Source organism: Brachionichthys hirsutus, chromosome 16 (assembly GCF_040956055.1).
Source record: "Brachionichthys hirsutus isolate HB-005 chromosome 16, CSIRO-AGI_Bhir_v1, whole genome shotgun sequence".
In the NCBI taxonomy this organism is placed as follows: domain Eukaryota; kingdom Metazoa; phylum Chordata; class Actinopteri; order Lophiiformes; family Brachionichthyidae; genus Brachionichthys; species Brachionichthys hirsutus.
This window is the reverse complement of record NC_090912.1, coordinates 892,014-914,376: the sequence shown is the minus strand read 5'-3', so window position 1 is coordinate 914,376 and position 22,363 is coordinate 892,014. Positions and strand designations below refer to the sequence as shown.

The window sequence follows — 22,363 nt, the reverse complement described above, 5'->3', positions numbered from 1 at the left end:
TATTTACAGTTTTGAGTCACTTTACTTTCGTTTTCCCTTCTTTAAATCCTTCGTTCTTCTTTTGCAGCAGCCATTTTAAGATTTCTGCTGGTCATTTGTCATTCCATCGGCTGTCTTGATTCTCCGGAGTCTGATCTCAGATCTGTTCTGTTTTATATTTTAGGAGTGATCAGAGATCAGTTGTGGGAAATAAAGACATTAATTCTGCGTTCCAGGGATGAAAACAGGAAAATATTTATCTTTATTTCCTTGTGCTTGCCGTTCTGTCACCAGCCAGTAACTAAATCCTGACCTACCTGTCTGTCCAGTTTACCTGAATACCTACCTGCCTATCCACGGTTCAATCTGTTCAGAAACGTCCGTGATTGTTACGCCATGATTACCCTCGCCGAAGCGGAAGCGAGGGTATTGCAATTGGGTGCGTTTGTCTGTCTGTTTGTCTGTTTGTCTGTCCGAGCGCATAACTCAAAAACTAGTAACCCAATCGACTTTTACACAAGCAAGGTTCTGTCCGTGGCTCGGTCCTCCCAGAGAATGGCGTTGATCCGGATCTGGATCCAGATTCTAGAATTATTTTTACATCTGGAATTGTGCCTGTGCTGTAAACTGCCACTTTAAGAGGGAGGGACACAAATGGCATGATGGGAAAAAGAGTCCAGAAGGAGTCTTGTAGTACGTTCCGGAGCAGCAAGCTAGAGCAGGTTTGGCCCCTCTGATCTGGAAGCCCTGTTTACTGTCTCACAAGATCCAATAGTCTATTGGAGGCGGGGTCTGCAATCTCTGATTGTCGTTTTCTAGTTCTTGTTGTGTGTGTTTGTGTGTGTGTGTGTTTGTGTGTTTGTTTTCTGCAGGTAGTGAACCTGGCGCCGGGGCGGAGCGATACCGATGTTATGTTAGTTAGTTTAAATGTATTAATTTACAGATAAATAGGTGTTTTTGTTGGGATCTGAACAGCAAGCGATGCTTTTGTCCGACAGCCCTGAATGCAGCACGCCTGTCAACAAGGTCAGGTGACTGTCAGAAACAGCTGAGCTGCACTGAAACGAAACCAAATGTCAAAATCTCTTCTTGAGCAACTCGAATGAAGAAGCAGCGCAGGAAGACAGAAGATCAAAGCGCCATGGAGGTGAAGCCGCCACGGAGCGCCAGGTGGAGTTTAAACCGAGTTCGACTTTAACGATAGAAACTCTCTCCTCATCCGGTTACCCGTTTCACAGCCTTTTCTCTATTTGGACCAGATTGGTGCGTGATTATCAGATTAGTGTCGCATTCCTGCGACAGTGTTGACGGACACAACGGAAGTGCAAAGTTCTAACTGCGAATGGATTCGATAACGTTTCCTTTCGCTGCTTCGTTTTTTATTGCCCCGGTATTTACAGATCTCCCCGTACTAATTCCCACAGTACGATTTTCACGTACGAAAATATGGAGAAACCGTGCACGGTGGCGTAGTGGTTAGTGCTGTCGCCCCTCTGTGTGGCGACGCCTCCGGGGTGTACAGCGTCTCCGGCCCGTAGCGAGCTGGGATAGGCGCCAGCAACTCCCGTTAATCGGTCACACAACTATATCCGGCCTGTCCACAACATTCCTTGTCTGAATTGTCATTTTCGTCCTTCAGGTCCACTCGATACCCGTTTTGTGTCTCCTGGAGTTACCTGTGATTTGGTTTGTTTCGCAGAAATGACCTGCAGGGGGCGTTTGTCCGATACACCAAAGATACGCTCGCCTACATCTACACGCTGATTGGATTCTGTTCCAACATCCTCAAATGGACGCTCCAGAGGGAGTCCGACTTGTTCATGTTGATGGACATCAAGGACCGGGCCGACCGCATCAGCCTCAACATCGACCATGTCACCAAGTCGAAGGACAAAGGCGCGGCCTTGTTGCAGTACCTGAAGAGCAAGTTCTCCGGGAGGACTGCGGGCGACAGGCTGGCGGAGCTGGAGGCGGAGCTGGCGGCCGTGCTGAAGGCAGCTCTGGCAGGCCTGGAGAAGCTGGACTGCTTCCTGGACGCCGTGGAGAAGCTGGCGGTCACTTCGCTCCAGGTGTTCATGGAGGAAAATAAGGAGCTACATCTGCACACAGGGATGAGCCTGGAGCGTGTTCAGGTCATCCTCGAGAATGCTCGGAACATCTCCCCTCAACTCCTGGAGTTCAAACGAGATGCGAGCGTCTTCTTCCTGCCCAGGATCAAGAACGTGGACGTTCTGGCCTATCAGCTGGATGTTTATATAAAGACCACCCAGATAATCTGCGTGTTCTTGAAGATGAGGTAAAGTTACACTCAGAATACTCCTTTTAAAGTAAAGTAAAGTCCCGATCCGGAGAGGAACTCTAACCACGTGTCGCAGCCTTTTCAGTGACGTGTCCCTGAAGGCAAAAAGGAAAACCGTGGTGGACTTCGATGAAGATATTTCTGATGACGACGTCCAAACGATGCTGCGTCACATTAATCAGCTTGAAGATCTCAGGTCAGCTTTTTGGACCCGTGATGGGTGTGTTCTAAATCATTCTAAACCTGTTTATCAGCTATTTGGTCTTCTTCAGGTCGAACCAGAACTTCAGGGTCGTGTCCTTGTTCCCGGGGATGTCCTGTTTGAGCTTCATGAAGGAGTTCGGCGAACGTCGGTTCAGGATGCGGGAGTTTCTAAAGTCCCTGCAGGAGAGTGCCCTTCAGCTCGACCGGATGAATAAGGGGGCAAAGATCTCCAGTGTGGCCGGCAGCTCAGTGGGGGCCGTCGGGGGTGTGCTTACCATCGTCGGTCTGGCACTGATTCCTGTAACGGCAGGGGTGTCTCTCGGGCTGACACTAGCCGGGGTGGGAATGGGGGTAACCAGCGGGGTAAACGGCGTCGTCACCGCCGCCACTGAGTTTGGAGTCAATCGTTCACAGAAAAAGAAAGCGAATGAAGCGCTGAAGAGCTTCATGGAGGACGTGGACGTCCTCCAGAAATGCCTGCGGGACGTCATCAATCTGGGAATGGGCAGCGTAGATGTCGCTGTGGAAGCGGACCAGCTAGTCTTTAAAGACAGCGGTCTGATTACAAGTGCTGTTGGAGAGGCATTGCAGGAAGGCAAAGCTTTACGGAACGTGGTGAGGGTGGTTTCAGAGGTCCCAGATATTGGACAGGCAGCAGCCAAAGGGCTTCTGGCGCTCTCCAAGTCAGCCAGGGCAGGTCTCATCGTGGCCAATTCTCTTTTCATCGGCATGGATGTCTTCTTTATCTGTAAAGACAGCATCAGTCTGCACAAGAACAGGAAGCCTGAGGTCTCCCAGTTCATCAGAGCCAGAGCGGAACTCTGGAGCTCAGAGATGGACTCCTGGGAGAAGATCCACGACTCCCTCCATGAAGGTCTGCTGGTGTCGCAGGATAACCGAGCCATCCTGGACAAGCCATTTTATCCAGAGATGGAGGTGAAGCAAAACAGAGAAAGAGAAAAGGAATCTGCTGAAGTGGATGGAAACCCGGGAGGAACCCAGTGTTGGTGGCAAAGACTCCTCAGGTCGTTTCGTGGTTGAACCATGCCGGAGCGGTCCTCTCCGCCCGTGAAGACTTTCTCTCCGGCCTTTTGGATCCGGTTAGCTACTCTGCTCTTTACACTAATGGCGACGAGTCACTGACGACAACTGTTGGGCTTTTGTTTCTGTGGGACTTGTTCTACCTGATGCTCTATGAAACGATAATCAATTACCAATAGATAATGTGTTTTCACTGGACCGGGAGGGAAATGCCGTATTTGTTCATTTACGTGCACTTTGAGACGTGGCTGCCAAGTATAAAGTGCGCTATAAATGCAATATATTATTCTTAATATGATGTAAACTACAAAGAGAACTGCAGTACAGCCGCGTTCCTGTCCTATTTACAGGCCTCCAGGGGGACGTTACTGACTGTTTGAACAGAACAGCTCAGCCTGAAATGAACCTCAAACATCGTCTGAACAAGACGAAGGTATTTCCTTAAATCAACTTACAGCTCCAGTATATATTTTTGCAGCTTGTGATAAATGTAATCTGTTGCAGGTAAAGGTTTTATATAACTTCTAATATAATGCTGTCAAATCTTTGATATAATGGAGTCATGTCATTGTTTCCTGATATTTCTTTTCATGTATTAATTAATTTTAACAGCAAAATGAATGAAATGTTGACAATAAGTGAATTAGAATTAAAATGTAATGAAATGATGAAAATGAACTGGCTCAATGGTGAGAAGGAAGGAACACATTTGGAATCATGACTTAAACGGGGCGTTACTAATGCATCAAATATGTTCCATCACTGGTGCGTGAATGAGTGAATGTCGGGCTTTGGTCTGCATGAAAGTGCAGAAAGCGGTATAGAAGTGCAGTACATTTACCTTTGAACAGTTTGTGCCCGAAAGAACTTAAAGGAGTCTTCATGTGCGAAGACTTGGTAACATAAATCCCAGTCCGCAGGGCCACCGGGGAAAACCGGCTTTTCTCGGCTTGTTTCATGGCGTAGAAACACATGAAGATCAGCGACTCCATCAGGACGTATAAAAAGTGCAACTTCTACATCGTACACGCGACTCCAGAGTCCATCGCCTCACCGCAGACCTTTGAAACAAGAGGCAGCGGCAGACACGGTCGCCGTGGTCGGAGAACCTGCGGGGTCGACGGTCTCATTCTCGCCGACCTTCACGTCAGGTCATTCTCTAAAAATGGATTTGACTTGATGTACACATTTTTTTCCAATGAGATAATCACTTATGCCTTGAGCCAAAACAGTTTGTGTGTTGTGTCAACAAGAACGTCACGTCTGCACACTTAAGGAACTGAAATGACGCCTCCAGGTCTACCAGGGAGAAAAGCTGTTGGACGAGTTGTCCGTGACGCCCGCCGCTCACGGCCAATCACGGAGCCGGCCGTACAATCGTACAAACAATTCTCCGTACTTAAGCCACGAAACCAGTGCGCTGTGTCGTTCTTCTCCCGTCCCGTCGCCGCTCATCTCACCGAGGAAGAAGAAGCATGGAAATGATCAGCGAACGTATCGGCAGGTATAAAAACGGCAACTTCGTCATCGCACACACGACTCCAGAGCACATCGACTCGCTGCAGACCTTTGAAGTCAGAGACAGCGACCTGTTCCTGGTCACTTACCCAAAGTCAGGTCAGTGAGACAAACGCAGCAGCGGATTGTCCTTCACGCTAATAGTCAGACAGACGTCTCCACACAGGGACTATCTGGACTCAGCAGGTCATCATCTCCGTCTGTGAGTCGGGTGGAGGTCTGGAGGAATACCCGAACAACATGGAGACGATGCCGTGGCTGGAGTACCCGGAGGGCCGAGAGCCTTATTCTCTCCGACCTTCTCCACGGCTCTTCTCCTCCCACATGATTCCAGATCTCATGCCTCCAGGACTGAAGGCCAAGGAGGCAAAGGTCGGTGTGTTCTAATGAACTGTTTCCTGCCAGTCGAGTCAAAGAGTGACGGATATCAACGTTGGGCCCCTCCTTTTATAAAGGTCACGTGCATGGCGACAGTCCGAATTACTAATCACATCCCGATCGAGCCCCTTCAAAATATCATCAAGCCAGATCAAGAAAAAAAATTATATTTACTGAACTAAAATGAAAACGGTCAGGGTTGAAATTAGTTGAATAAACTTTGACAATACTCCAACATCTGACCAGATTTTGTTTCTCATGACAACAACTGTAACAAATTCGTTGTAACGAAGTATAATAATCATCAATAATCAACAACATTATAACAACTGTTATTGCAAGCATTAACATTAGTTTGTTTTATAACAAATATGAAATTTTTTCTTCTGATTAATCGATGAATGAATTGATCGATAATCGATAGCTGCAGCCCTATTTGTTTCCATGTCAGATCGTCTACGTCATGAGGAATCCGAAGGACATCGTCGTCTCTTTTTACCACTTCTGCCTAATCAACAGTCGAATGGATACTCCTGAGAGTTTTGAGGACTTCTTTGAGGATTTCTTGAAGGGAAAAGGTGACGAACGTTTCACTTAAAAAATGGGAGGAGCTTGCTGACATGCATGGGCTGTATTTAAAATAAGGCTGTTGCCATGGTCCCGTCATGTCACTGCGCCCCCTACAGTTTGAGAATCACTGCTTTAGAGGAACAATTCATCCAAAAAAGTCATTATCTACTCACCAGTGCTAATGTGAATTTAAATTAAGAGGCTACAGATGAAAGAAATCAGATTAAAAGCAGGTGTGAACAACGACTGAGCGGTTTTTGATGACATTATTCCGTCATGCAGTGGAAGCATCTTCCTGGTTTGACCACATCAAACACTGGAAATCAGCGAGAGACCAGTACGACATCCTCTATCTGACCTACGAGGACATGATTGGGGTTAGATTTTCATTTGAAAAACTCTTCAAGGAGAAAGATTCATGATCTACTGTTTCATTAGTTAATGCCATAAAGCTCTTTGTCTTCGTCTCGCAGGACCTGAAGACGGCCGTAACTAAGATCTGCACCTTCTTGGGTAAAAACCTGAGTGAAGCGGACGTTGAGAAAGTTGTAGAGAAATCTACATTCAAGAACATGAAGGAGGATCCAAAAGCAAACTACAAGATTATGACATCAGTGAAGGGAGAATTTATCCGCAAAGGTAACGGAACGTAACTAATATCTTCGGTGGCACGTGAACAAAACATCAGTAGCGGTTTATTTTTCTAATTTTTTTAATTCCAGGTCAGATCGGAGACTGGAAGAACTACTTAACTGTAGCTCAGAGCGAGCGAGTCGATCGACTCCTTCAGGAGAGACTCGGAGATTTGTCTCTGAAGTTCATCTGGGAATGAAGAAAGAAGCCACGCCCACCCTATTATGCTGGAACATCATTATTAATTCAATATAATTCACCAAAATCAGCAGTGTTCACCAGGAAATGGAGAAAAGCAGCTTTTTGTTCAGAGAAACATTTCCAGCAGATCGGTGACTTTGACTCTCGTGTTTTCTAATACACTAAAAGAAATCCAGCAAAAACCATTGTGGCAGTCAATAACAATTACTTCTTTAGATCAAGCAGAGGGCATTCCCGAAAATAACACCTGCATCAGATTAAATATTCCATAATCTTTCTCTCTGCTTCATCTAAAAAATCAATCGTTATTGACCACCACAATTTCTTTTCTGGATTTCTTGTAGTGTTCCTCACAGAAAGTTGCCGTTTTAAATGACTGCAGTTTTGTGGCATGTCTTTGATCTGCTTTTTTCCCCCACAAAATTAAACAAATGAATGGACGCCCTCCAATACTTTATTTATGGATTTATTTTTTGCCAGGGGTTGTAGATAAAGATTCCAACCCCCACTGTAAAAAGTCCAAAGTTGGGATATAGTTCCTCTGGACAGCTTCTCTTCCCGGAACCTTCGCTCCTCGCTCATGCACAAGGCGGCGGCAACATGGAACGGATCAGTCAGAATCTCGGCAGATATAAAAACTATATTTTTCCGATGGAATTCACAGCGGCAGAAATCCAGAGCTTTGAAATCAGAGGCAGTGACGTATTCCTTGTCACTTACCCAGAATCAGGTCAGTGAAACGTGTAACTCGGTACACCTATAGATGACACGTAGGGCTATAACTCAGGTGACGGACAGGTCGATGTGATTTACTGTTTAGACGTTACAGGCGTGCAAAGCTTTATTTTTGCCATATCTCGGGAAGGGGACGCGGTTCGGACCGGCGTGTTCAGCGTAGCCGAATTATGTTGGGCAGATCTCCCAGAATGCAGTGTGGTGCCGTGAATCCCTCCTGGACCGACGTCCATCGTTTTTAATGTCGCAGGAGTCGGAGTCTAACCCTAACCCACAGCCAATCAGCACCAATCAATAATCCATCCGTTCATGATGAGAGGATCAAATATAGTTTCAAACGAAGGACACATTTTTTTTAAAAGCCTTTTCTGCAAATTAAAAAATAAATTCGGATAAAAATGAAATGAACATTACCTGCTGCGTTTCTTTTAATGTCCAGCAGAGGGCGCTGTGACCTCAGTCAATGAGGTGATAAAAGTATTTGGCGCATAGGACTGACCCCTGAGGTTCCAGCTCGTGTCGCACAGCTACAATAGGATTATTGATCGTGGTAGAGAAACTGATTACATTTGATCATTTTACATTTTAATGGCTGAGACAGAAGTTCATCCTCCGTTCTGAAACCTCGTGTTGCACGACTGCACCCGGCGCGTCAGCCCCCCCCCCCCCCCCCCCCCCCCACCTTCATCTCAGGATGTGATTTCTGATGGGTTTATAGGAGGGGTTGGGTTTTCAGAACCCCCCCTCCCCCAGCTCCCATCACCGCTACTGGGACACGTACTGGGAAAGGGATGAAGGAAACGGGGGCAGCATCGACTGACCCTCGTCATGGTGATCGTGGAACTTGTTTCCTGCCCTCATTGTTTAAGATGAGCGGGAAGGATGAGCCGTCCTCAAATCATGGCTGGCCTTCCCTTATTTGGTCGCTGTGTTGCCCTAATGAGGCATCGGCTCGGGCTGAACGGGATCAATCATTTAACGACGCCGTAAACCGGAAGCCTTTTGTTCAGCGACGCTTACAACCTGCTAAAGCTAAGGGGTATTTCTACCCCGAGGGCTGCTACAGTTGCCCTGAGGGTGAAATGGTGTTGGAGCTCAAACGCATTCGACAAACAGGAAATAAAGCTTGGAAGAAAGAACTATGACAGATGCAAATTAGCTGCAAGCTAAATCTGGTGGTGGTTACTTTTAATTGTGCGAGACTCCATGGCCTTGTGTGTTTTGCTAATTGCTTTGTGTTAGCATGCTACCACGCTAAAGTGATGCTGTTTTTGCACCCTTCTCTGGGCGGTGTGTTGTTTGCCGTTAATCTCCTCCTCCACTTGCAGACATTTTTGGTTGCTTCTTTGAGTTAGCTGCTAGCTGTGGCTAGCTTTGAGTTAGCTGCTAGCTGTGGCTAGCTTTAATCTCCCGATGCTTCTACTTTGATGGACACCCCGGGTTTCATGGACTCTGGTAATCTTTAAATTAAAGAGATTAGCACGTCAGTATTAACCAAATACCACAGACTGGTTGAAGTATTTGGAAGTAACGCGTCAGACTTTTGCTCATTTCCTCTTATCTCTGGGAAACAAACCGGGACAAAGATCCTTTGTCTCTCAAGTCTGAGTGAAGTACACTTCTGTCGTCACGTCCGGTCTTTCATTGTCCTGTTCTTAGTAACAGAAGCTTCGTAACTGTAAATGTAAAAAGTCATCGAGTACGAAACGTCCTGAACAAACTGCTCAGGTCCAACGTTGGGTTGACGTTCAGACCAGAGGTCAGCGCAGCCAGAATGGTTTCTGAGTGTCGGCACTAAATCACTCCGTAACTCCTTCAGGAGTCATGAAGGGGGGGGGGGGGATCTGGATTAGGGTTTAGGGCGGTCCGTTCCTGACCGGCTGCCCTCGTTGTTCTCTTTGCGAGGTGATAAAGAAAGAAGCATAAACGTTCATTTAATGTAAAATACTTAAACGGCTGTTACCGTCGACGACACAAGTTTAGTCTGAAAGGAGGATTTATGTGAGGAAGCTGCAGGGAAGCGTCCCACTCAGCACCTTCAGCCCCCCCCCCCCCCCCACTGTAATTACACTCCTTTAAATCACAGCATTACAAAACAGGCTTTCATTGTGGCCTGGGGGGGCTGCAGAGGCTGGGGGGGGCCGTTTGAGTTGGAGTCGTGGAAACCGCACGGTCGCTATAAACAGCTGCTGGTGGCGGCTGCTAAGCGTGCCACGCAGCCGCCACGCCCATTGGCCTCCACGCCGCCCCACCCAGCCCGACTGCAAAAACCGGCAGCTATATTTGTTGCCCCCCCCCCCCCCCCCCGGGAACACCGACACAACAACCAGAAGGAATCCAGGACCAGACGAGTCAAAGGGCGACGCGCTCAAAGTCAAAATAACATCTTTATTCCACAAGTTCAGAAATACTGCGCAGTATAAATATGACAAAACTGAATATATATATATATATATAATACAATCGTCAATATACTTAACTCAAAACTGCTTACTGACGTCGGCTTATTTAACACCAACGCTCTTCATCTAAACGGTCAGAACGGAAACTCAAACACGTTTCAGTCGGTCCAAACCGATCTGGCGTGTTGAGAAACGCGGATTTGGTACTGCTGGTGCTGCTGGTTAGCCTAGCTTAGCATAAAGACTAGAAACAGATGACTGTTGACTTAATGACGAGACGGCGTTTCCCCGCTTCCAGTCTTTGTGCTAAGCTAAATGGCTAATAACTAGCTGAACTAGCTGAACTAGCAGGTCCGTCACGCTGTTGAGTCCGTCTGTGATTGGTCGAACCGCTGTCTGTCGAGCAGGAAGTGTTGCCGGAGAAAACCGGAGCAGGAACTGAGCTGAACTTTTAACTTCCGTCAAACATGGAATATTACCACAGGGAAGAGTTCCGTTTTCAAAAAAGACGGATTTTACCAAATATATTTATGCTGGAAAAATATTTATTTTACCGTCAGAGAAACGTCACAAGTAGCGGCTAAGATGGAGGCTCTTGAAAACCGGCGGTGTCACGTTTCAACTTTCAAAAACCAGTCCCAAAATGATTCCAGCTGAATCCGGAGCCCATCCCGGAAAAAACGGTGAACTCAGACGCTCAACAATGCCGGCGCGTTCCTCGCCACCGAACCCTCGTGGTTTACGAGGGCACGGCTTTGTTTAGCGGAATGAGCTTTTAAAAACTCTGCCCGCAGCCCGAGCTCAGGAGCCAGTCGGACCGGCTGCTCGGGTCGACTGCCTCGGCGCCAGCGTTCACAAAGGAGAAGCAGGAAGTGTTTTCCTCCGGTCGGCGAGCGACGCCGGTTCGTCCCGAACCGCTTCCGATATTCCCAATTGCGCTTGATCGTCCACCGCGGCGCTCCCTTCAGCATTTAGTCGTAGCCGAGGCCTTTCCGCCGGTCTTCGAGTCCATCTTGGCCACCAGCAGACGGAGCGAGTCTCCCGAGGATCGGATCAGTTCCCTCCCGCTGAGGATCAAACGGACGAACGCCGTGAGCTCGCGGCGACCCCCGGGAGATGTGGCAGGAGGTCGATGATCAATACTTACACGCTGTAATCCATACCGACCAGGCTGACGCCGTTAACGGCCAGGACGCGATCGCCCGTTCTCAGCTTTCGGCACTGAGCGGCGGGAGATTCGGGAACCACCGACTTCACGTAGACGCCGCTCATCCTCAGCGGCGTTTTCTGTGGCGAGAGAGGAAACGTCGGGAGTTACCGGCGAGTTCTATTTGTGTTTGGAGGATCGAACGCGGCGAAGGAGCCGTGGTACCGTGCCGTCCACCAGCGCCAGGCCGAGGCCGTGAGGCCCCCGGTGAAGCTCCACCGTGAACACCTCCTCCTCTTCCTCAGTCTCGCCCTTCCTCTCGGCTGCAGAGAGAAAACGTGATGCGATCAAAGACGAGACGGATCAAAGTTATGGACGTCTGTGATGTTGTTGTAGCGATCTCGTAGCATGTAGCTAGCTAGCATCAGGATTGTTTTTCGGGTGCGACACTCCCATTTACGGGGCCGATGGGCGTGGCCGCTGACTCAGCTGTCTAGTCATGTGATCTGATGTTTGACTGATCATAGCATGCTAACATACATTAGCATGCTAACTCCAAATCATATTTGCCGGGGGGGGCTGATGCTGCGTGTAAAGCATGTCATTGATGAAGACATCAGATGAAGAGTTCCTGCCCATAAACCGCCAGCAACATTAGAACCCCCCCCCCCCCCCACGCAGCCCGTCTGCCCCCCACGCAGGACCTGCCCCGAACAATGGCGCCACCGATTAGGATTCCACGCACCAATCCGACTGTAAATTCCCATGACTGATCGGCCGCTGCTCTTTTCTCTTTTCACCACCTCCCTCTGATTCTTGGGACCAGATTAAAGGCTTACCAAACTTTCAAAAATAGCATTAGCCGTTAGCGGAGCCCCCCCCCAGCGGCGGGTACGCTAACAAACAGCCCTCAACCAATCAGAGCGCAGGCACCCAATCCCCCATCTTAAACCCCGCAGCATGAGTAACCGACATCCTGACCACGGCTGGAAACGTCCTGCGTCCAAGATAGAGGTCACAGAATCAGAGGTCAAAGGTCACTGTGTACGACGCAACACTGCCAATGCCCCTCCCTTCTGGAACGCTGCTATAAAACCTATTTAAATGTCAGCTCTGACTCCGCCAGGCGGCCTCGCCAGGCGGCCTCGCCATGGCGGCGGCGCCGGCCTGCAACAGGGAAACAAAGGAAACGCTGCTTCCTCTGCACGGCGTTCCCGCCCTGTCCAGCCTTCCCGCTTGAAATTCCTGACCTCCGGAGTCAGTGAAAGATGAAGGGAAGAGAGTGAAAAATATTTCTACTTTCTACTTCCTGTTTGTCACCTTTCCTCTGCTGGCCGGCGCCCTCCTGCAGATCCGCCTCCAGCTCGGCCGGCTCCGTGCCCTGCGGCGTGTTGGGCGGCGTCAACAGGCAGGACGGGTCCAGCGCCATGCTCTTGTGGTGAACCAGATCCACCTGTCCCGGGAGGGAGTTCTGCAGCTCCAGGCTCTTCAGCTTCTGGGTCAGGACCGCCTCGCAGCTGCTCAGGTCGGCGTGAGATCCTCGGGCCTGAGCCGGCTCCACGGGGGAGGGGCACGTGAGCGGCGCCGAGGCAGCCTGAGAGGTTCCGACGGAGGACGAGGTCGTAGACTGGCTCTCGGTTGGCGTCCCCTGGAGGGGCGGAGTCTGAGGAACATAAAGCCAATCAGAAACAGATGGCGTGTCATTTCCTGTTGGGGGGGGGGGGGGGGCTTCTGACCTGTTCCTCCCGTCGGGGGAGTCGGCGCACGAAGTCCTGCAGGTGGCCGAGCTGCTGGAACAGAACCGGGTCCGCCAGCGGCGCCCCCAGCTCCAGCTGGAAGGAGCTGCTGGGCAGGATGAGGGGCGGGTGGCTGTCGAAGCTGACCAGGATGTCGCCTGCAGGGAGGAAGGACGACCATCGTCATCATCATCATCATCATCATCACAAAGAAGCGTCGTCTCTCACCCGTCCTGACGGCGTCCTCTGCCTCAGCCGCCGGCGGGCTCCACCCGGCGGGGCGGGCTCTCCCAGAGCTGTACTCCCTGAGCATGTGGTGGAGCTGCGCCGGGTTCAGGGCCACGAACTCCGTCCTGAGAGACGCCCAGGGCGCCTGGACGGGGCAAACGCAGGTTACAGGCAGCCGCCACGGCGAGCGTTTCACTTCCTGTCTGTCTTTGAAGCCCATTAGAGGATCAGCAGCTCCTGAAGCCTCGTGGGAAAACGTCTCAAACGTCTGGAGCGTTTCTCCCGTATCGCGGCGGCGCCCTTGAAAGCCGACCTTTCCTCGACCTGCTGCTGATCCGAGCGGCGTGAGAAACACGAACCGGCCATTGTCTCTCAGCTGATAACGTTTGTTCTCTGTCTCTGCTTCTCCGGAGCGAGAGGAGAGATTAGAGTCCCTACAGGACAAACACGGCGGCGTGGGCGTCCCGGTCGGACCGGACCGGGCCGGGCCGGGAATCTGAGAGGAGGGATTAAACGCTGAGGTGGCGAGCGAGCGCTGCGGCAACAGAAGCTAACGCCGGAACGACCTGCTGCAGCGTGAGGCGGAGCCTCGGGTTTAACAAAGACGGAAAGCGTTCAGGCTGCCCCGCCCCCCAGAACAGACAAACAGGAAGTGGCGGGCGGGCGTCCTCTGACCTGCAGCAGGGTTTCTTTGGGCGTGGCGAGCAGATTGACGGCAGCAGAGAGCTTCTGGAGGAACTCTGTGGCGACGTCGCTCAGCCCGGTGCTCTGGATCCAGTCCATCAGCAGGTCCAGGTTGGCCCGGATCTGGACGCCGCGGGACCACTGGTAGAACCCCGAGACGGACCCTGGACAACGCAGAGCACGCGCTTAGACTGACTGTAGCGGCGTTAGCGGCGCTAGCCTGGGGGCGGAGCCTGACCTCGCTCCATCAGGGCGTTGAACATCGAGGCATTGATGAAGAAGAACAGGAAGGAGCAGAGCTGCAAGGAGACGTCCGGATGGACCCGGAAGGAGGCGAGGAGGTGCAGCGCCTCCTTCAGCACCTCCAGGATGCCCGTCAGCCCGCGGGTCATTCTCAGCTGACCTCCTCCCGAGAACGGGTTCCCGTCCAGCAGGCCGGGCAGCGCCGAGTACATGCTCTGTGGAGGCGGGCGGCGACACGTCACGTCACCGACCGACAGCGAAGTATCCGCTTCTACCGGAAGAACCGCGAGAGTAGACCGGTACCGGCAACCTCTACAGGTACACACGCTGTACACAACAACAACACAACACACAACAACACAACAACACAACAACACGCTGTACACAACAACACCACAACACACAACAACACGCTGTACACAACAACAACACAACACACAACAACACGCTGTACACAACAACAACACAACACACAACAACAACACACGCTGTACACAACAACAACACAACACACAACAACAACACACGCTGTACACAACAACAACACAACACACAACAACAACACACGCTGTACACAACAACAACACAACACACAACAACACAACAACACACAACAACACAACAACACAACACACAACAACAACACACGCTGTACACAACAACAACACACACTGTACACACAACAACACACAACAACACACAACAACACAACAACACAACAACATGCTGTACACAACAACAACACACGCTGTACACAACAACAACACAACACACTGTACACAACAACAACACACTGTACACAACAACAACACACTCTACACAACACACTGTACACAACAACACACTGTACACAACAACAACACACTCTACACAACAACACGCTGTACACAACAACAACACATTGTACACAACAACACGACACATCCTTTGGTTTCACTTTAAAATCTCGCCTTCATGTCTCAATCGTGATAATTAATAGTTTCAAACTTTCTAAAGTGGGGGAGGGGGCGGAGGCAAACACTGGAGCTCCGCCCCCTTGTCGGCCCTCACACAGATCCTGTTCTTATCTTATCGTCTGCTGACACGGTTCCACCATTGTTTTAATGCATGAGCTCACCTCACACACACACGCACGCACACACACACACACACACGCACGCACACACACACACACACGCACGCACACACACACACGCACACACACACACGCACGCACACACACACACGCACGCACGCACACGCACACACACACGCACGCACGCACGCACACACACACGCACGCACACACAGATAATGACCGCCGAGTCTGTAGAGAAGACAATAACCCTGCATGCAGGAGGAGGCGGGTCAGCTGACAGCTCAGCAAATCGGGAGGCGCTGATCGGTTACCACGGCGACCAGACGGCCGAGGCTTTTTACAAACACGAAAACTGTAAATGGCCCAAACACGTCTGTGCGAAGCCCGAAACATCGCACGTCTTGGTGTTTTTGTTTGGCCGCCGACCTTCGTCAGATAGTAGACGGTCTGCTGGAAGGTGAACATGACGACTTCCTCCAGGACCGTCATGGCTTCCTCGCAGGCCGCCCGAGTGGACGCCATCTCCGAGCGCGACGCACCTGGCGACACAGACGCACAGTTTAAACCCAGACGCCGGCAGCGTGCCGGGCCGCGGCCGCTTCGCGGTCCACCTTCGCCGTCCCGGTCCAGCAGCTGAGGGACGCCGTTCTGGACAAAGTGCAGCAGCTCGATGGCGTTGGCCATCCACAGCGCCAGAGGCTGCAGACCCGGGATCAGCTCCTCCAGGCTCAGCGGCTCCGGCTGCTGCTCGCTGGAGCCCCTGGTGGGAAGAGAGAGCAGAACTGAACCGGGTCCACGGAGCGGCTCCTGGACTGCAATGCAAAGGGGGGGCGGGGGGGGGTGATTGTTAGCTTAGGCTAGCAAGCGACGACGGATTCCTGAAGCTCTGCCTTAAACTGACAGAAACCGTCCAGGGTGCGACCCGAAGGAGATCCGGCTCAGATCCGGCTCTACGCCCGGTTCTACGCCCCGGTTCTACGCCCGGTTCTACGCCCGGTTCTACGCCGTCGCCGTCTCTTCTGAAGACCTGATGAAACTCTTGCAGAACTTCCGGTTGGTCGACTCACGTTTCTGGCTGCATGGCGGCGAGCTCCTTCGTCTTCTCCTGGAGGCGAAACGGAAAGGAAAGCAAAGCGTCAAGACATCTGGGCCGAGCGGCGCCGTTCGCCCGAGGTTCGAAGCTCAAGGAGAGAAACGCGTTTCCCCCCGTCTGGCCTTCGAGACGCTAACGGTTCCGGTAAACCGCAGGGAACCGGGTCTGGACCGACCTGGACTTAAAGCCCGGACCGAGTCCTGACGCCAGACGGTTTCTGCTCACCCACGTGAGGAGCTGGATCTGGCTGGCGATCCGGAGCAGCAGCCGCCGGACGCTCGCCAGCGGGAACGCCGAAGCCGAGTGTCGGACGCAGAGGCTCAGCAGGAACGCCGGCGTCAGCTTCGGCTCGTTCCCGCCGGGGTCCAGCATGCCCAGAACCTCCCGGACGACCTTCTCCTCCTGCTCCTCCTCGTAGCTCACCGCGGCCTCCGTTCCTCCCGGGTCCCTCCAGCGGGGAGGAGAAGGCGTCTCCTGGAGCCGGAGGGCGGAGCCGCACGACGAACAGGACTTCAGGCCGATCCCGGCCATCCAGGGCGGGGTCTGGGGGGACCCCGCCCTGCAGGTAGGATCCTTGAACAGGAACAGGTAGTGTCTCCCCAAGCCGACCACGTCCCCCGGGCTCAGCTCCGCCTCCCCTCGGAGGAGGACGCCGTTTCTGGTGACGGGGGCGCCGTGGAGCGGCCTCAGCGTCGTCGTGGTCGTTCCGTGCTCCCCGGAGGACGCCGGGACGCCGGAGTCCGGCCGCCGGACGCAGCAGTGCCGGGGCAGCACATCGGGAGCGAAGAGGAGGACGTCCACCTTCAGCCGCTCCTCGTCCTCGCCGTTAGCGTGCTCCCGGCAGCAGCCGAAGACGGTGCTGCCGCCGCTCATCAGGTAGATGATGAAGTCCTGCAGAGACGGGCCCACAGTGTCAGACGGTCTTTGGACGCATCGTCATCGTCGCCATGGTTACATGTGAACCGCAAAAATGACTGAAATGATTCTAATTGATTGTCGTGTTCAACGTTAGCCCTGCTGCTAATCTTTCGGACGTGACGAAGGACACCTCGTCTTCAGACTCCTCGGTTCCGCATCGTGACCCTCAATCCTTTCTGGGAACCCGCCAGCGAAGCCACGCCCACTTCCTGCCTGCCCGGTCTGCTAAGTCCCCCCGTCACCCGGCGCCGCTCTCTGAACGGAGGGATTTTCTTCTTGAGGTTCTTAAAATAAGACGCCGGCGTGTCCTTCTTTACTCCCTGCTGTCTCGCTAAGCCTGCGTTTGACCACGCCCCCCGCTAATGCCGCCGCCGCGAGCCGTTGACGAGGCGCTCCATGTCCCGGCAGAAGCAAACAGCTTCACCATGGTAACCACCAACTCCTGCCCGCTGCTCAGACTGGTGCAAACATCCTGTGGCTACCGAGCGTTAGCTCGCCAGCTCAGTTAGCTTAGCATTTAGCATGAGGCTGGGCTGCATCCAGCCTCGTGCGTTGGGACTACGGCCGAGTTGACGCCGTTTTGCTGTCTGTGCTCCCATTGGCTGACGCGGTGGGCGTGGTCTCACCCGTCTGTGGCTGTAGCCCTGCAGCAGAAGGAAGTACGGGAAGTCAAACGGCGGATGGATGGAGTACTGGGTGGCGTTGTCGTCGCTGCTCTCCGTCTCCTCCTTCTCCACGCCGAGCCGCAGGACCTCCTCGTCGGCCTCGGGACCCTCCCTCAGGGTGCCCGGCGCCGCCCGGCCGGCCTCCGTTCCCGCTGCGGACAGATCCACCTCGCTCAAACTCCTCCAGACGCCGAGTCCGTCCACCATGGCTCCGCTGCCGTCCACGAACAGGGACGCCACCCTGGAGCGGTTCTTCTGCAGCCTACGGGCCTGAGCGTTGATGCCTGGCGGAGCAGAACGAAGGATTCAGGTGGGTGTCTGCTCTGGACCCGGTTCCCCCCGAGCCCGGTTCCCTCTGGACCCGGTTCCCCCTGAACCCGGTTCCCCCCGAGCCCGGTTCCCCCTGAGCCCGGTTCCCCCTGAACCCGGTTCCCCCTGAGGCCGGTTCCCCCTGAGCCCGGTTCCCCCTGAGCCCGGTTCCCCCTGAACCCGGTTCCCCCTGAGGCCGGTTCCCTCTGAGCCCGGTTCCCTCTGGACCCGGTTCTCCCCGAGGCCGGTTCCCCCTGAGCCCGGTTTCCTCTGAGCCCGGTTCCCCCTGGACCCAGTTCCCCCTGGACCCGGTTTCCCCTGAGGCCGGTTCCCCCTGAGCCCGGTTCCCTCTGGACCCGGTTCAACTGGAGCAGAACCAGATATATTTTCAGGTCTTATCGGGCTTTCATGAAGCAGCAGCCAAAACAAATCTGATTTAAAAAGTCACGGACAGGAAAACGAGCTGCAGGAAGAATAACAGAGCCGTGATTGGTCAGCTACAGGACCAATGGGAAGAGCTGCTGGGGCCCGAACGGAGAGGGGGGGGGGCACGGTGACCTCCTCCATCCCTCTTCTGCTTTGTTTCCTCTTCTCCTCCCCTGCTGCTCCTGATAAGCCGGACAATGTTCGCTGACCGAGGAGAAGCGAGGAGAGCTCCGCCCCCCCCCCCCCGCCGCCCCCCCCCCCCAAAGGTGGGCAGCCTTCTCCTCGGCGATGGAGGCGTCGCCGGCTACCTGCTGTGACGGTGTCCCTCTCCTTCGAGCTTTGCCCCTCGACGTTTGATCTCAGCTGGATTTCAAAGCGCCGGGAGTATCCTTCCTTGGGTTTCCATAGCGACTGCAGGAGGAGGGGCTTCTCGTTGTCTCCCACCACCCGGAAGCACTCCCTCCTCCATTGGCTGTCCGTCCCCGTCTGGCCAATCGCGTCGCAGAGCACGTAGTCATCGGGGTCTTCTTTCTCCAGGCAGTACCTGCCGGACGAAGGTCAAAGGTCAGGTGAGTTTAAAGCGCCCGCCGCCGGGCCCCGCCTTCGGGCCCACCTGTCCAACGCCTCCTTCACCAGCTCCTCGGCGCTGGACTGCGACGTGGACAGGACGCTCTTGTAGTTTGTCCCCTGACAGATGTCGCCGCCGAAGACCTTCAGGACGCCGGGGACAGATCTCCGGCTGGACAGCTCCGCCGGGTCATCGGCGGCCCGGAGGTCGCCCGGCAGGCGGACGCTGTGGTTGAACACGCTCGACAGCCGGTTGTTGTGGCGCCGGATTTTGCTCTTGGCGGGCTGCCGGACGCAGACGGTCTCCGCGGACGGGACGGCGCTGTCCGACTGGTTGGACCTGGGAGGACATGGAACCGGGACGAGCACAGCGGCGCCGTTAAATATGACGTCATCAGGTCACAACAAACACGACGACTTTTATTTCATCTTCCTCTTCTACAGCAGAAAAATGAAAGTTGACAAATCAGAAAACAGTTTATTTGACTTCGAGTCATTCCGGAACGGATTCGGGTCGATAAACCGATTACCGGATTAACCGATTAACCGCCGCGCCGCGCCGCGCGTTCCCGGTCAGGCTTACTGGACAGATCCGCTGCTGGACTTCTTTCCCAGTTTGGCCAGACGCTTCTTCGGGGACCGGATCAATAATCCCACCGGGAAGTTCAGAGCCGGTTTGGTCACGTGGCTGCTTCTCTCCTCCGAAATCATTGTGATTGGTTTAAACACCGGAGGCGACGGGACGTCCGAAGCGGAGCATGGTCCGCCGGTAGGGGGGGGGGGCGACCGGGATCACCGGCCCGCTGCCAGAACGGTGTGGAAAAGCTCCCGACGCGTCTCCGCGTCCATCAGCGAAGTCAAACCGGTCACGGTCGGTGAGTGACGTCACAACCCTCGCAAGTTGAAGGCGGCCGCCGAACTTCCGAATCGGTTTTCTTCAACTCAAGATCCAAACGGAAGTGAAGAAGAGGAGACATTTCCCACGCGCCGCGGGTCCGGTAGGGAGGAGGAGCCGCGCGTCGCTCCACGGAGGTCCCGTTAACTCCGGCAGGGAGCCAGGGGCGGTCTGCGCCGAGAAACAACCTGCTGCGGGACCGACGAGCCGCCGCGGTGACGTCACGCCAGGCGGGGGGCGGGGCCAAACCTCACGCTCTCAAGGAATCCTGCAAATTATTATGAATGAATAAATAGATAAATAATCAAATTAACAAAGCATCGAAGCTAAAGTAAACAATAAACAGAAACAACTTCCTGTTTATTGTTTATATGTTGATTATAACGTCTGTCTGTTGGTTATTACTGTAGTATTATTATCTAAAATACCGCGAAGCCTTGGCAGAAGTAAATTAAATCCTTTTTTTTACTCACAGTTTAATCATGTTATTTAAGTCCGCCATCTAGCGGTCATATACCGGAACTGCACACCGTGACTGTCATGGATGAGAAACAAACAAACAAACAAAAAGAGACAAGACACGACTGACAGAAAGGACAAACGCCCATAAAAAAGAACAATTAAGGACAAAAATATACAAATTGATTGCAGAGAATTACATTCTTAAATCCTGTGGTTGATGAGAAATGTGAGATTGAATTTGAAATTTAAAATTGTGTAGTAAATCGAGTATTGGACACGCGGCCTTCAGAGGGGAACGCATTCTGTGAATTCACTTTGTGAACCGCGACCCAAAGTCGTAGCACAGTTCACCACAACACACAAAAAGCACACAATAAAAACGCAATAAACACACAAAACACACAATAAAAACACAATAAAAACACACGAATAAAGCCCAGACAGAAAAGCAGGAATGTCATTACTTCCAAAATAACAAGTGGAAAGTTTTGTGACATCTGAGTCGCTGAAGATGATCTTTATTGATCTCTGGTCGGTTTTGGGTGGATTCCTGCGTGTGTTTCAGTCGCTACGCGACAGAGAAGTACTTTAATTACTCCAATAACTTCAAACATGAAATAACCTAAAGTTAAACCGTCAGTAAGTTAAACATAAACATCGTGAAACGACAAGTTTCATTAAATGTAATCCAGATCCAAGAGTCTTTGAGCTCTATCATCTCTATAATGTGATGTTTATTCATCTCCGCCTGCAGTACTGCACACACACACACACACGCACACACACACACGCACACACACACACGCACGCACACACACTCGTGTCTTTGTGGTCACGCCGGCGGATGTGGATCCACCTGCAGCTGCAGATCATCGGATTCAGGTCAGAAGCCGTTTTTCTGCCAACGAATTCTTTCTGCCTCCGAAACAATAAGAATCCGGATTCCATCTATGATCAGGCTGATTCAGATTCATCTATTGATACCCGATCAGGAAGCTACAGAGGATTATTAGTTTTTTTTAATGAATATAAACGACAACTGCAGGGTTGATTTGGTTTATCCATTATTTTACTGTATATTAGTATTATTGTCTACATTTTTTTGCAGGATATAAAGATATTTGTTCATGAGGACATCCTTTCAGAAAACACACACACGCACACACACGCACACACACACGCACAAGGAATTAATTCGAATATAAAGTGGAGTTTTACTTTGAAAAGGCAGAAGGAAGTGAAAAGAGGCGGGACACCCGAGCCAAGTAACCGACGCCGGATCGACATCCGTCTTCAGTCAGTTCGATCCGAGCATCAGTGGCGTGAAGAGAGACTTTTATTCTGACAGTTTGACTCGTTCTTCTGGCGGGACGTCACAAACCTCTTTATGACGCACAAAGAGGCGAGAAGCAGCGCCTGAATCCGGAGGACGGAGGTGAGAGAAAAACAAACCGACTAAATAGAATTCAAATTAAAGTCAAATGTGATGAAATAGCCAGAAGGCGGGGCCTAAAGTCAACCGCGCTCCTCTTCCGCCACGTGTTTGTTCATTGGCTGCTTTAGGTTTTTATTTTACAAGGAAGTCGTGTTTAAAGCTAACGCCGACACGACCGAGGCTAAACGATGTCATGATTGATCTTTAGTTCTGATGATTAGTATAATTAGTGTGAAGGCGGGGTTAAAGGTCAATGCATGGGCCATTTGGTCGGACACACCCCTCTGCAGCCGTCATCGGTTTAATTCCTGAAATCGATTAAATGTCTGTTTATCAGTTTGTGACAATCGACACAAATTAACACCCCCGATGTTTGGGTACGCGTGAATTATCCTGGTTTGGGAGTCTCTTCCGTTTCCATGGAAACAGACTTTGGGCTTTCTGCTGACACGATGAAACGATCAGGAAGCGATGAAGCTGCAGGAAGTCTGATCCGACCACATCCGTCAGCCGAGGG

The 22,363-nt window shown here is 52.2% G+C and overlaps 3 protein-coding genes across 3 annotated transcripts; 2 read left to right on the top strand and 1 right to left on the bottom strand.

Moving 5' to 3' along the window:
* Window positions 1–1,082: 1,082 nt before the first annotated feature.
* On the top strand, window positions 1,083–4,161 carry apol (apolipoprotein L). The gene is made up of 4 exons (XM_068750239.1): window positions 1,083–1,149; window positions 1,679–2,275; window positions 2,355–2,474; window positions 2,551–4,161. Exons 1-4 carry the CDS (start codon window positions 1,121–1,123, stop codon window positions 3,521–3,523), a joined length of 1,719 nt encoding a protein of 572 aa, XP_068606340.1. The 5' UTR covers window positions 1,083–1,120; the 3' UTR covers window positions 3,524–4,161.
* An 831-nt stretch (window positions 4,162–4,992) lies between these two features.
* Window positions 4,993–6,821, top strand: LOC137905708 (amine sulfotransferase-like). Its single transcript, XM_068749958.1, has 6 exons — window positions 4,993–5,140; window positions 5,208–5,413; window positions 5,871–5,997; window positions 6,272–6,366; window positions 6,463–6,628; window positions 6,712–6,821. The coding sequence occupies exons 1-6, from the start codon at window positions 4,999–5,001 to the stop codon at window positions 6,819–6,821; spliced, it is 846 nt and encodes a 281-aa protein (XP_068606059.1). The 5' UTR covers window positions 4,993–4,998.
* Window positions 6,822–9,947: 3,126 nt separating this feature from the next.
* Window positions 9,948–19,765, bottom strand: radil2a (Ras association and DIL domains 2a). Its single transcript, XM_068749923.1, is given in 16 exon segments — window positions 9,948–11,027; window positions 11,108–11,247; window positions 11,333–11,507; window positions 12,439–12,740; window positions 12,805–13,001; window positions 13,072–13,216; window positions 13,747–13,919; window positions 13,994–14,213; window positions 15,503–15,615; window positions 15,688–15,836; window positions 16,144–16,181; window positions 16,395–17,060; window positions 17,714–18,036; window positions 18,796–19,031; window positions 19,101–19,394; window positions 19,638–19,765. Coding segments are annotated over 16 exon segments (3,402 nt in total). The 3' UTR covers window positions 9,948–10,924.
* Window positions 19,766–22,363: the final 2,598 nt, after the last annotated feature.